Source organism: Myotis davidii, unplaced genomic scaffold, assembly GCF_000327345.1.
Source record: "Myotis davidii unplaced genomic scaffold, ASM32734v1 scaffold354, whole genome shotgun sequence".
Taxonomy (NCBI): Eukaryota; Metazoa; Chordata; class Mammalia; order Chiroptera; family Vespertilionidae; genus Myotis; species Myotis davidii.
Window position 1 is genome coordinate 137,893 of NW_006285785.1, and position 14,539 is coordinate 152,431.

The 14,539-nt window shown below is 44.0% G+C and overlaps 1 protein-coding gene, 1 long non-coding RNA gene and 1 pseudogene across 2 annotated transcripts in view; 1 reads left to right on the plus strand and 2 right to left on the minus strand.

Moving 5' to 3' along the window:
- Nucleotides 1-8,769, minus strand: part of LOC107181987 — a 21,347-nt gene extending 12,578 nt beyond the window's left edge. Inside the window, exon 1 of the long non-coding RNA XR_001512704.1 lies at nucleotides 8,689-8,769. This is a non-coding gene — a long non-coding RNA (uncharacterized LOC107181987). The remainder of the gene's footprint in view (nucleotides 1-8,688) is intronic.
- LOC107181985 lies at nucleotides 792-1,653 on the minus strand (annotated as a pseudogene).
- FKBP1A (FK506 binding protein 1A) lies at nucleotides 8,651-14,539 on the plus strand. Its single transcript, XM_006756714.2, has 3 exons — nucleotides 8,651-8,803; nucleotides 12,404-12,568; nucleotides 14,430-14,539. The coding sequence occupies exons 1-2, from the start codon at nucleotides 8,666-8,668 to the stop codon at nucleotides 12,530-12,532; spliced, it is 267 nt and encodes an 88-aa protein (XP_006756777.1). The 5' UTR covers nucleotides 8,651-8,665; the 3' UTR covers nucleotides 12,533-12,568; nucleotides 14,430-14,539.

The window sequence follows — 14,539 nt, forward strand, 5'->3', positions numbered from 1 at the left end:
GGAAGGAAGAGTGAGATAGAATCATCAATAACGAGAGAGAATCACCGATCAGTTGCCTTTTGCCTGCCTCCCACTGGGTATCGAGCCTGCAACCTGGGCATGTGCCCCGACTAGGAATTGAACTATGACCTCCTGGTTCATAGATTGATGCTCAGCCACTGAGCAACACCGGCTGGGCTGGACTGTGGTTCTTATAAAGTCTCTAGCAAGGCAGTTAAGTAAAATGTATTTGAGAGAGCTCTGTATACCAGTATAATAAGAAAGAAGAGAAACGACTAAGCCTAAGTTAGTATACCCATTCGTACCTGGGTCATTACATCCATTTGTATGAGAAATGCTCCAGGTGGCTTCAAATGCAAATCTGCAGAAAAGTTGGCAACTTTGAATTTGGTTCCCCCACCTCCATTCAACCATTGTACTTTTTGTACTTAAGAAACTACCTACTGAATTGAAAATAGAAATCCTTTCTCACCCTCCCAGCTATAAATGACAAGAACTTTATTTTGTTTTGAGAATTTGGCGTTTGGGATACTCTTTTGTTATTGCCATTGTTTGATTTAGGTTTGAGTTTTTTGATTTTTTAAATCTTTGGGCCCCTGTAAAATGCCTATGAAAACCACCTGCAAAGCTTCATCAGCAACTGCAAACCATATTGTGAGTCATGAGCTGTAACAAGTGCTAGAGCCGTAACTCCACAGATGCCATCTTTTTGTTTTTTTAAGTACAATTTCCATTTATTTTTACCCCAGAGAACTTTTCTTCACTCCGTAAGTGAACTTTTCTTCACTTCCTTACATGGGCTTTGGTGAAGATCATGGGGCAGCACCCACAGGCCTAAATCAGGGTGAGGGGATTCAGTCCTTCCAGGCTTCATGGGAATGATTCCTAACTATTTTGCTGTGAATGGCACAGCTCACACAGTAATGTAGTTTTACATACAGCTTGGGAAGCACATAGGTGTCAAAGACATTTGCTTCGGAGATGTCCCTAATGGCTGCAGCCTTTACTATGTTTCGAATGACAGACTTCTTAATGGCCTTGTCCTTGGGCATGCCTCAGGCGCAGTTGGTGCAACGAATAGGCTGCACGTAGCCTCGGCCTTTTTTTGGCACGACTGTTATTCCTTTTCTTGGTCATCTTGGAAACGAGGACCCGAGAGAGTCCGCAGATGCCTTCTTCAGTTATCTTTCCTTATCCATTTGAGAGTATATGGTGACTCTGCCTTCCACAAAGCAGAATACACTGGAAATGGCTCTATTTCTGTTGGGTTATTAGCAAAATAAAAACCCAGTGGTCCTCTTGAATATCTAAATCCTGACCTTGGATCTTAACCACTGCTTCTGCGACTTGGGCCAGCCACAGGAACACAGTCCTGGGGCGCTTTGCTCAGGAGTTGCTGGCCAAGTCTGCCTTTGATGGTTCCTTCTGAGCCAGAGCAGTTTCAAACACATGAGCAGCAAGAAAGAACAGCCTGTGGAGGGGTAGATGAACTCCAGACTCCTCCCCTTGCCTTTTGTTCTTGTTGAAGACCATCTGCTCCCTCTCCAACGATTTGAGTCTGGTTCTTCCCCAGAAGAACAGCTAAACAGTTTGGGAAGCGACCCAGACACAGGTGAAATTGACTGCCTTGCAGCCAGAGGCTGCTTTAACAGTCCCTCGTTCCTGTCATAGTCTTACGATTTTTAACTGAAGACTCCCAAATTTTTACATTTTTCTCACTGATCAGTAACTTAAAGGTGCTGAAAGTAAAATCTGCCTCTCTGGGATTACCCGATTCTTTCTGCATATAAGGAAGAGGTCTAAATATGGAAGCCTTGTGCTTGTCCTGCTAATTCTTAAAAATCATGCAAGTATGCCGAAACCGGTTTGGCTCAGTGGATAGAGCGTCGGCCTGCGGACTGAAGGGTCCCAGGTTCGATTCCGGTCAAGGGCATGTACCTGGGTTGCGGGCATATCCCCAGTAGGAGATGTGCAAGAGGCAGCTGATCGATGTTTCTCTCTCATCGATGTTTCTAACTCTCTATCTCTCTCCCTTCCTCTCTGTAAAAAATCAATAAAATATATTTAAAAAAAAAATCATGCAAGTGAAGCAAATCTGAAAGTGCTCATGAGTGCCAGCATTGTGAGTGCCAGGAGTTAAGCTGAGTGCCACAAGGACATAGAACTCTGAGTCCAGGTCTGTGGCCTCAAGAGAGTTCTTGAAATTGAGAATATGGAGCCAGCTATCCCAGGCAGATTCTGGGTCAGGCGGTATATAGGTTTGTGTGTAGTCAGAAATGAAATCGGTCATGCTGATGATTTTCGCTAAGAGTGCCCTTTGGAGCTTAAAGAATGTCAGCTGTCGTGCCTGAACTGTAACTTCAGTTGCCTTTGTGCAATAGAGCATGCTTTCTCTAGGAAATTATGGCACTAACTTGGCAGGTGGTTTCACAGTTGCCGGGCTCCAGGCCCTGGCACGGAGATGTCTAGAGTTAAAATGGAAACAGCTGCTGAGACTTGACTTGCTGCCTGCTTTACCTGCTCCTTCCCCAAACAGAAAGCACCTCACCGTCTCCTGCCAGGTTGGGTGTAGTAGGTAACAAGCAGGATTTTAGTAAATCTCACTTTTTTTTCCCTTTAAAAACACACAACAGTTTTATAGAGGCATAATTGACATCCAATAAACTGATCATACTTAATGTGTACAATTTGTTCGTAAGTTTTTGGTTGTTTTTTTAAGTATATTTTATTGATTTTTTTTTTACAGAGAGGAAGGGAGAGGAATAGAGAGTTAGAAACATCGTGAAAGAGGAACATCGATGAGAGAGAAACATCGATCAGTTGTCTCCTGCACACTCCCTACTGGGTATGTGCCCGCACCAAGGTACATGCCCTTGGCGGGAATCGCACCTGGGAAGTTCCCGGGGGCCTCCATTTCGGCCAACAGCTGTTTCTTCAAAGGCAGTTGAACATCGCCAGCTAAGTATTTAAGTTCCTCAAAAACTGCCTTAATAGTCGTCGTACAGGCTCAAATCCTGGAATTCCGTCCCTGGCCTCCTCTCTCCGAAAGGGTAAATCACTTAAACTCTTAGCTTGCTTGCCTGGAGAAAAGCATAAAAGTCCCTTGCCCAACCGGTTAGGGCTGTTCATAAGTTTTGATGTGTTTCTTTGTTACCCTTTCTTCCCATCTCCAACAACCACAGGATTTTTTCTGACAGCATAGATTAGTTTGCATTTTATAAAGCTTTATATAAATGGAATCATATAGTATGTACTCTTTAACTTTTCAGTTACAGTTGACATTCAATATTATATTAGTCTCAGGTGTCAGTATGTACTCTTTTTTGTCTGGCTTCTTTCACTTGGCATAATTATTTTGAGATTTTTGTGTTATTCCATGTGTTAATAGTTCATTCCTTTTTATTATTGAATAGTTTTCTTTTTTTAATTGATTTCAGAGAGAGGAAGGAAGAGGTAAAGAGAGACAAACATCAGTGATGAGAGATAATTATTGATTGGCTGCCTCCCGCATGGCCCGCACTGGGGATCCAGCCTGTACCCGGGGCATGTGCCCTAATTAGGAATCGAGCTGTGACCTCCTGGCTCATGGATTGATGCTCAACCACTGAGCCACACCTTTCCAGCAATGCTATATGCTTTGCAAATATTTTTTTTCTCTGTCTTGTGACTTAACTTTGCATTCTCTTAAAAGTATCTTTTAAAGTACAGAAGTTTTTAATTTTGATGAAGTTCAGTTTATCCTTTTATGGATTATGCTTTTTAGCTTCATATCTAAGGAATCTTTGCCTAAACCACAGTTACAATGATTATTTCCCCATTTTCTTCTAGAAGTTTTATAGATTTCTTGTTTATATTTAGATCTGTTACCCATTTTACGTTGATACTGATTCTGATGTGAAGTGCAGATTTAGATTTTTACTTTTTGCCTGTGGATATCCCATTGTTCCAGCCCAGTGTATTTTTCAGGCATTGTAGTTTTCATCTCTGGAAGTTTGATTTGAATCTTACTGTCCTTCTCTACTAATTTTAATGTCTGTGTCAGTTCTGGGTTGTTTTCAATTGATCGATTAGTCTTCGCATTGTGAGTCATGTTTTCCTGCCTCTTTGCATGCTTGGTAATCAGATAATATACATTATGAGTTTTATCTTTTTGTGGGGTACTAGCTATTTTCATTCCTGTAAATCATCCTGAGCTTTGTACTGGGAACCACTTTATTTACTTGAAAGCAGTTTCCAAGATCTTGCCTCAAAACTTCTTGGGTATCCTACCCAGTGCCTCATGAACTGTGTCTTTCTCCTGTCTGGCTAGTGGGAACAGATGCTGACTCTTTTAAACATTTTGGATGGTTCTTTTCTCGGCCTTAAGTAGTTTCCTCAAAGACATGCATAGATTAGTACTCTCTGAATACTTAAGGGGGACCCTCTCCAAATCCTTGGGGATCTCTCTGTATTTCTCCACTCCCTGGTACATGTCTTGTAGACTCGGGCTGTCTTAAGCTCCATCCCAGTTTCCTCTCCCTGGAAACTCTCAAGGATGTAAGCTGCCGCAGTCATAAAGCTCACCTTGTTAGTTTCTTTTGTGTGTGGGGGAGTGGGGGGGTGTTTGTTTTTTTATTTGTTTGGGATTTTTTTTTAATATATTCTATTGATTTTTACTGCGAGGAAGGGAGAGGGATAGAAAGTTAGAAACACACCCTCCACTGGGGATATGCCCGCAACCAAGGTACATGCCCTTGACTGGAATCGAACCCGGGACCCTTTAGTCCGCAGGCCGACGCTCTATTCACTGAGCCAAACCAGTCAGGGCTTGTTTGGGATTTTTGTTTTTGGTTTAGATGGGAGGGTAAACCTGATTCCTGTTTCTCCATCTTGGCCAGAACTGTGACCTGTTTTGATGTCACAGCTTCTCTTACATTCTACATTCAACACTGACCAGCCTAATTCCCACTTCAGAAAATACTGTATGCACATTCGTTCCTGCTGCTTAGTGGACACTGCTTCCTCTCCTGAATCAGCTTCTCCCCCAGGCTAACAACTTAGAGCCATATATAAAGTGGTCTGTTCCTCCCCATTGCGAGGAAGCCCTCCTAGCACCTTCTTGCCCCTATAGCCTGTGCCAGTTGTGTGACTTTGTGCTCAGCTCTGGGGATATTGTTTACTTTTTAGACTTAGATTTACAACACCACCACTCAGCCCTTCCCTGTGAAGATTTCTCAAAGGAAGTAGACGGGATTGACAGTTGGTGACTGTGGTCTGATGTTCTGGAGCAAGGCTCATGTACTCTTCCTGGAAACAAGAGCTCATCTGAAATTGAGTAGGAGAATCAGATCCTTGGCAAAGCTCTTGCTTAAAGCCCCTTTGTTGGCATTTATAGTTTTTTAAAATAATAGGAAGAGGCTTTGCCCCTCAGTGTCCCAGAAGAGTTTAAGAAAGACATTCTCCCAGACCTACAGTCTCTTTGCTGAACTCTGGTTCTCTAGGCTGGCTCAGTAGCAGGTAGAGGCTGGATTCCACCTTGTGCTTCCAGCTTGATACCAGTCAGACACTAAAGCATCTTACCTTTAGGCAAAGTGAGATGGATGCACATCTGGAGAATGCTTGGCAATGCATTTAATTAGGAATAAAAGGAGTCTGTCTCAGTACCCTGTGGTTTTTCATTGCAATTAAATGCAGTCTTGCCCTGGTTCGGGGCATGTTCAAATTTGGCAGGAAATAGGATAATTCTTTCATAGGTTTACTGTATTTAAAAGTGAGTTGCAATCCATTAGTGTATCATGAAATAAATTTAGGGGTCACACTCAGCATTCTTAATAATGAGAAGTATGTCCCATGTAGTAACTATTACATAATGTAAATACCTCAATCAGTGGTAGCTCTTTGTGGGTGGGTGGTTGAGTTCCATTTCTGTTACTCCTCTCTTGGCAGCACTGCAATTGAGTAAGCTAAGTAAATGGGAAATAAAGATGTACCTCATACCGATTAGGTTACTTTCAGCTGCAAGTAACTGAAAACCTGACTTAAGGCAAAGCAGACTTTCAGTCATCTTAGAACACAAGTCTTGAGGGAGGTGGTTTGGGTCTGGTTTAGATCAATGGGACAACTACTCTGTGGTGCTGACCTTTTCATGGTTATAAGGTGGCTGCCATCCTCGCACAGCAGCATTCGACAGGAAGGGAGAGCAGGAGCTTTCTTCCTGAGTGTGTTTTTCTTTTTTATCACCGAGACAGGTCTTTCCCTGCAAGATTTCAGTAGACTTCACAGTTGGTCTGAATGCCCAGACTGACACATATGCCCCAACCCTGGTATAAAAGAACGGCTTAGATTGATTCCAGTTCATGTACTGGGCCAGGCTGTTGCTGCTCCTGGAAAGTTGATATTCAGTTAAAAAGGAGGGGAGGGGCACTGAGTTTGGAATGTGCCACAGCCTGGGCTCCAGGTGCCTCTCTGGGCAGGTATTTCTCTGTGGATTTTGTTCAGCTAGCCTTTGCAGACCGTCAGGGCTGGGAACCTCACCCTTCCATCGTTGGTTCTTTCCCCGAGGGGTTCCTCACCAGTGACTTACCCACCATCGCCCCTCAGGAAACCCTGGGGCTGGCTCCTCACATTCTGCTCTATAACATGCAGACCAGGAAGAGGCTATTTCTCCTCGTTAGCTTCCTTTGTAGCTCACAGTCCCCATTGTGCTAAATGAAACCTTTTGGTAGAGCCAGACCCCACTGCTCACTGGCTCTGACCTTGAACAGGTTGCTGAACCTGGAAGTTGGTTCCCTTATTTCTGTTACACGCAGTCTCAGGAGAGTGAATGGGAAGGCTCCCTGCCTGGCAGACAGAGAATCTGAGAATCCTAGCTATTCATTGCCTACTCTCACCCTTAATGCTGAGTTCAGCTGGGTTGAGTTCAGTGTATGAAGCAGAGCCCAATGTGTAGAAAAGGGATCTCTACAGTGAGTATTGTGGAGAGTGGAGACCTGTTCTTCTCCTCGTTACTCATAGAAAACTGTTCAAGTCCTGCCATTTGTCGTTTTTTACCAGGTAGTGAATATGTTCTGGCAAGGAGATGAGCTTCATTATAACCCAGCTTGTTAGTTCTGGCTGCCAGTTCCTGGCCCTGCATTTGGCAGGGGTGGATTCCTGTCCTTCTATCTTCCTCTCAGTCCTTAGCTCCCAGTTCCAGGCAGTCTCAGGATGTACTCTGCCCCCAGGACATCATTCTCCCCTCCTGCTCGGTAAGGACAGCAGTTCCTGTCCACCTCCCTCCCCAGTTCCCTATGTTGTCAAAGTACAGATAGTCTGGTGTCTGTGATAAAGCTCTCACTTAATCTTTGCTTCCCCATCCCACCTACAAGTGTTGACATTTTTAGGTTGGGATTTCTCTCTTCCTGTCAAAAATACAAACACAACTAAATTCGGTATTTTATTGGGTCTTCTGAGTGATTCTTAGAACCACGTTGGGTGCCTACCCTCAGCCTCCAATGGAATTAGCTTTGTATTACGTGACAACTGGCTGACCCCTTCCAGTCTGGGATCCTGGCATAAGAGTTTTCAGGACCTAACTGACAGTTATCACAATTGGCCGACAGTCTTTTAAAAAATATTTTCTGTACTTTTATTTTTAAGATATTTTTATTTTCATTGATTTCAGAGAGGAAGGGAGAGGGAGATAGAAACATCCATGATGAGAGAATTATGGATCGGCTGCCCCCTGCATGTCCCATATTGAGGATTGAGCTCGAAAACCAGACATGTGTCCTGACCAGAATTCGAACCGTGACCTCCTGGTTCATAGGTCGATGCTCAACCACTGAGCCACTCCAGCTGGCCATGACTGACAGTCTTTTTTGAACAAGGAGTTGCAGATGTCTGTTCCTCTTTTCTCAGGGCGTATCTTCTTCCCTGGAATTCCCCCCTTTTAGGAAGGTGCCTTTGTGGTTTGTCTGGCTTCTGGGAAACTGGAATAGTAAACTGAACATGGTTTTTGGATTTGTAGTCTAGCTTTATTATTTCAGCAAGCTACTTCACTACTCTCTGCCTCAGTTCCTTCGTCTGGGAAATGGAGACAGTGCCATGAGGAGGATTGAGTGAGTTTATATATGGAAAGTGCCTCGCTCAGCCCCTGGCTTGGGGTGGAAGCACTGCCCACAGTTCAACTGGAATTGTCAGCAGTTCACTAGGAAGAGGTTTTATGTGTCTTTTCCATGCCACTCTGATTCTGACCAGCTGGTGTCCTACAACTCAGTTCAATTCTGCCACTACCCACATTTCTGTAAAAGATGATGGGTGAACTAAGGAAGGAATATTGCTGCTTACCCTGTATGTGACTCTGAGCCATTGTGTGTGCCTAAAGGGCTTCCTCAGCTCGTCTGGGAGGAAATCCACAGGGTACTGGAAATTCATGCAAGGAGTGTGTACACTTTCCTATTCTCCACACCAAGGTGCATTGCTGCCTGCCTCCCGTGGTCAACTTACTACTTTGAGTTAAGGAAGAGCAATCACAAGGCCTGGCTAGAGGACTATCCTACTCCTTGGAGACCCACTGAGTGCTCCCTGGACTCTGCAGTCCCTCTTCAGGCCTAGACACCCTGCCAGGCCCTTCAGTTCAGGCATCTGGGATTTGCACTCTGCTGATGGCTTATGACTTGCCTCGTGTCATTACTCCTTGTTGCTCATGTTACAACTGCCCTTTTTCACAGGGATGCTTGAAGATGGAAAGAAATTTGATTCCTCCCGGGACAGAAACAAGCCCTTTAAGTTTATGCTAGGCAAGCAGGAGGTGATCCGAGGCTGGGAAGAAGGGGTTGCCCAGGTATGCTCTCATTTGTTTTGTTCTGTTTCTGAGTGTTACCTTTTAAACTATATTTATGGTTAGAACATTCATATGGTTCAAAAATAAGAAAGGTACAAGTAAATTTTATTCCCATCCCACCCAATCTATCCAGTCCTCCCCCCCGCCAGATAACTCTTGTTATTAATGTTTCTTGTAGAGTTTCTTTAAGCATATATAAAGGCATATACTTTTTTTTCTTTTAGACATACACACACATTGTTCTGCAATTTGCTTTTTTATTTAATCTCTCTTTAAAACACTTTATATACCAGGATTTAAAAAAGCAAGTTTTCTTTCAGCTTCATAGTGTTTCCTTAGGTGTGTGCAATCTAATTTGCTTGACCTGAACTCAATTGATGGCCATTTGGGTCGTTTTGCTATTGTAAACCGTGCTGCAGTGACTAACCTTGTATAGACTTTATTTTACGTTTGTTAGGTGTTGGCATAGGCAAATTCTATGTAGTGGGGTGAGTGGCTCAGTGGCTGTCTTTGACATACTGCCAAGTTGCCATCCATACGGATCACACTGAACTGCCACCAGTGGCCTCTGAAGCTGCCTTTCTCCTCTCAGCCCTGCCAGCAGTTAATGTTGTTAGACTTTTGGCTCGGCAGTATGAGAAGCAAATGTTATCTTGGGGTAGTTTCAATTTGTGTTTGTCTTATTGTGGACCATGTTGTGTCAGACTACTTCTAAGAGGTCATTTTCATGGATAAAGTAGTTTTGTTTGTCTTGAGTCTTTCTTCACCTCTCACTCCCCATTGTGTAAACAGCTTTTGTCCGCCAACACTGCAAAATTTCCAGTACACAGTAGGGTTGCCAAATTTTAGTTGGATTCTAGCCTTCCATGGAGTCCAGAAATTTTTTTCTTGGCCCTACCAGGTAAAGGGTGTTCACAGTGGCCTGAGACCCAGCGGGCTTTATAATTAGACCCTGAATGATACTAATCAGTCTGTTTCCCTCTCACCAAAGAGAATTGGGAGATTTAACCAAAGTGTAGAGAGATTTCTTTCTTTTTGTTGTTGTTAGCCCTCACCGGAGGATATATTTCCATTGATCTTTAGAGAGTGGAAGGAAGGGGGAGAGACAGAGAGAGAAAAATATTGATGTGAGAAAGACTGATTGGTTGCTTCCCACACAGGCCCTGACCAGGTCCAGGGGTTGAGCCTTCAACCAAGGTACATGGCCCTGACTGGGAATCAAACCCCGGACCCTTCAGTCTGCAGGCCAATAACTCTATCCACTGAGCAAAACTGGCTACGGCTCTCTTTCTCTTTTCTTGAGTAGACATTGCTCCACTTCCTCTATAAAATATCACTGATTTACCTCCAAATAAATTGCTTAACTTTTAGGAACTTTAAGCCATTCCACTCCTAGGTATCTAGATTTCTGTTCCTGCAGGGCAGAGAGTTGGCAGTATAAGAAGGAGAGGATCTTTGTGATTTACTTCCCTTTGGAAACCCCTTCAGCTGTACCTTTCTGTCTCATCCTGTCTCCCCTCCCCCATGTCTGGCCAGCTTTTGGTCTGTAGCCCTTCCCCCACCTCCCATGCCAGCCATTGTCCATACCACAACTCATCTTCTGTGGCTATTCTAGCACTAGAACAATAATTGCGTTGTGTGTTCCAATAGCCGTAATTGTCACCAAGGTAGTATTATCAGCCTGTTCCACATCCCAGGCTTGGCAAGGCATGACATGGTACTGGGAAGATGCCCAGACTCCCCCTGGACCCAGTGTGCTTTGGAGTCAATCACAGCTCACTTGTGAGAAGCCTGGGTGCTCTGAGACCTCTGCAGGGCATCTTTTAAACTCCTACAGGTACTACTTCAGCAAGTGAGCTAAAAGCACAGGAAGATGGGATTGTTTTGTGCCCCTTTCCCCTTCTTTTGATATTGTTTTGGTTTTAAGTGTTGACAGGTATGTAATTCTACCACAAGTACTATTTTGGCAGCTTGCTTTTTTCATTTAATGCTGTATCTTGAGCATCTTTCCATATTAATATATTTAAAGTCATTATATTCTTTCTAGTGGCTAATCCATGGTGTGCATGTGTCTTTGACATGACTTCTCTTGTAATGGGCAATTGGGTTGTTAGCAGAAGATTCTGGAAGTAGAATTACTGGGTAAAAGGATATAATTGTTTTGAATTTTTTTAACTCATGCTTTTAACTGTCTTTACCACCTTGGTCTAATATGTCCTTGTTTCTGAAGGGAGTAGGAAGCAAGGCTTTTGAGTTTCATTGGAAACTTCATTGCAGCCTGCTGCTTCCTCTTCAGTCACCCTTAGTCTGGGTCAGAGATAGTTACAGAATGGAAATACAGCAAAAAACCTGCTCACTCTTCAGAATAAAATAGCTAGTTAAACTTATTTGTGTATTTGATTAGAAAATGAAAAAAGTACAAATTTCTTTTTCTTCTTGATTTTGGAGAGGGAGGGAGGGAGAGGGAGAGGGAGAGGGGGAGAGAGAGAGAGAGAAAGAGAGAGAGAGAGAGAGAGAGAGAACGATGGAGATATATGAAAGAGACATCTATTGGTTGCCGGGGATCAAACCCACAACATAAGTGTGTGCCCTGACCAGGAATCAAACCTGAGACCTTCTGGTTCACTGGACAATGCTCCACTCAACTGAACCACACCAGCCAGGGCAATACGAATATTTTTTTTTAATATATTTTATTGATTTTTCACAGAGAGGAAGGGGGAGAGATAGAGAGTTAGAAACATCGATGAGAGAGAAACATTGATCAGCTGCCTCCTGCACATCTCCCACTGGGGATATGCCCGCAACCAAGGTACATGCCCTTGACCGGAATCGAACCTGGGACCTTTCAGTCCGCAGGCCGATGCTCTATCCACCGAGCCAAACCGGTTTCGGCACGAATATTTTTTTTAAGTAAAAAATTTCTTTTTTTTCTTTGTTAATTTAATCAGTTGCCTCCCACCTTGGCCAGTACTATACCCTGTTCTCCCTATAGAAAAATGCTGGTTTTTGTAGGCAGGTACAAATACATAAATATTTTCACACAAGTGATAGATATTGTATCGTGTACTTTGTACTCCAGAAAATCATAGTCTTTTAAAAACTTTTTCTATATTTCTGAGGTATGAGTAAATATAGGAAGTGCAGAAAAGTAGACTACCCTCCTGCCCCCAATATTACTTTCTCTGTGTGCTTTTTCAAGCAAAGTTTTGGACAAAGTACTCCTTTTTCAAGAGCGTAGATGCCACTTAACACGTCCTTTGACTGAGCAGGCCACTGAAGGACTAGGTGGTGACACTTCCCGAGTGTTGGCTGCCTGGAGTCAGGTTAGTAACACCTGGGCAGGAAGGTTGAGGGCCTGACCGTTTCAGGAACCAGAGGTTTTTATCTGCCTTTGGGCCCCTTGGAGCCAGATGTAGGGATCATCCCACCTGACTGCCAATCTCCACCTGCTGCACAGGGGAGTGCCCAGTCCCATGCAGCTGCACAGTCGCTGTAATGTCCTACTCACATTGTCCTGGGCAAGGGACACCGAGGCTTCTTCCAGAGACAGTTGAGGAATGCATTCAACTGATTCTTTCTTCCTTGTTCTTTTTACAGATGAGTGTGGGTCAGAGAGCCAAACTGACTATCTCCCCAGACTATGCCTATGGTGCCACTGGGCACCCAGGCATCATCCCACCAAATGCCACTCTCGTCTTTGATGTGGAACTTCTAAAACTGGAATGACAGGAATGGCCTACTCCCTGAGTTCCCTGTACTTGGGTAAGGAACTTAATGCTAAAGAACCTTTAAATTACCTTTGCTCCTCCCATGTTATGCTCAGCATTTGATGGGTGGATAGTAGAATGAAAAATGTCATGGGCTGCCTCCTCCCTCCCCCTCTTCTTCCTCTCTCGGGTATCCTTTCAGTTTTAGTTATCAGTGTACACCTTGAATGTAAAGATTGGTCACCGTATGAAAGGGATAGCCTATATTCTTGAATGTATTTATGGGGATGGGGCAGCTTAATGTAGCTGTTTAAATGAAGTATTTTTTTATGTAGCTTATAAGCTAAACCTCAGTTGCGAACTGAAAATATTAAGCTGATTTTTAGTGCCAATATTTTAGTTCTTTAGAAGTAAGAGTGTTGGTGACTTTGCTTACCCTGTCCTGGTTTGTACACCTTCCTCATCCACAGTTTGTGGCTACCTGCCTTGGGGAGCAAACTCAGGATAGTTGAGGCCGACAGGCCAGCTTCTTATCAGTGGGTTGAAAGTGAGGCCAGAGGATGTTATGGAAGTGTAAAGGGTGCTCTCAGACAGTTGTAGGAAGGAATCTTAGGGTGTCAACCTTCCTATGCAACAGGTGAGGAAACTGAGGCTCAGAGAAAAGGGCCTTACAAGGTCTCATTTTATGGCAAACTAGGACCAGACCAGAATCCCTTTCTAGACTTTTTTTCTTCCCATTACCTTCATTTCTAGGAAACCAAACTCCATATCCTAATAAATCATAAAACACATGAATGTTGTCATTTTTCTAGTTGGCCCCACACCTCTGTTTGCTCCCCTCAGGAACCAGAGGACCACAGCCAGTGGCTGGGAAGAATGCTTTTGTTTGAAAGCTACAATAGGTGTCTGCCAGCTGTTGGTTATGGTGTACCCTTGTCCTGTTGTGGTTTTAAGTAGAGGGGCTTTTTAAAAATTAGTAGTTATTTTCTCTTTTAGTGGCCTGAACCCTGCACACCTGGGTCATACAGTCCTGGTCAGGTTTAATGACTTTGGCTTCTCCATTTGTTATTTCTACCAGGGGCAAGGAACTCCTGACACTTTAGAGAGCCTCCCTCTGCCCAAAGGTCTACACCTAGTCCAAACCCTCTTTCCTGCTCTTGGAGAGCTGAGTCCTTTGAACATAAATGTATTTGAGGGAGCCTTGGAGTTATTCTGATTTGGGAACAGGCTTTCTGTAAATCTGATAGGATGGAGGGTAGGGAAGGAAAGGAGAGGGAGATGAATGGCTAAAAGTCACTCTGGTCTAAGCCTCCCCATGCACTGCCACAGAGCATCTCAGAGCTGTTTGCAAGGGTCTTGATGGGAAGCCCAGGAGCAAACCCAGAAAGTTACAGATTTGGGTGAATAAATGAAGACTGCAGACATTCTCTAAGTATGTTCAACATGGGGAATATCCGTTTAGAGCTTTGCACATTAAAGATACCTGAGAAGCTTTTAAAACTCTCCTGATGCCCAGGCCACAGTTGACCACAATCACTGGGAGAGAGATCCAGGCATCAAAGATTTTTAACACCCCACCCCCCACCCCCAAGCAATTCCTATGTGTAACCAATGATAATAGGGACCTGTATTTGTTAGTGGCCTCGGTAGACTGCCCCTCCTACTGTCCTCAGGAAGATAAACTTACCTTAGGTTTATAAAAAAGAACAACCTATTTAAGTAGGAAGGAGGTGGTTCATCTGGGAATCTAGCCTGAGCCCAGTGCCTCTCCCAGCTCAAGCAGAAGTAGCTTGGTCCAAGTAAGACCTCCCAGATGTTGGAGAAGGGACTTGGTGTGGCAGCCAGCCCTGTGGTTGTCCCACTGCACACAAAGAGCATTGAGTTGCTGGAACTCACAAATTTTCTGTCCCCAACAGATGTGCCATGGAGGGATCTGGCGCCCCCGACGCGCACACGCGAATCCGTGCGGAGCTTTTCCTGATGTTCCACTACACTTTGTATAAACATCTGCCCCGACTGAATGTGT

Coding starts and splice junctions, on each gene's coding strand:
- FKBP1A (XM_006756714.2), top strand. CDS start 8,666: ATGTTACAACTGCCCTTTTTCACAGGGATGCTTGAAGATGGAAAGAAA. Junction 8,804..12,403: donor GGGAAGAAGGGGTTGCCCAG/GTATGCTCTCAT, acceptor TTCTTTTTACAG/ATGAGTGTGGGTCAGAGAGC.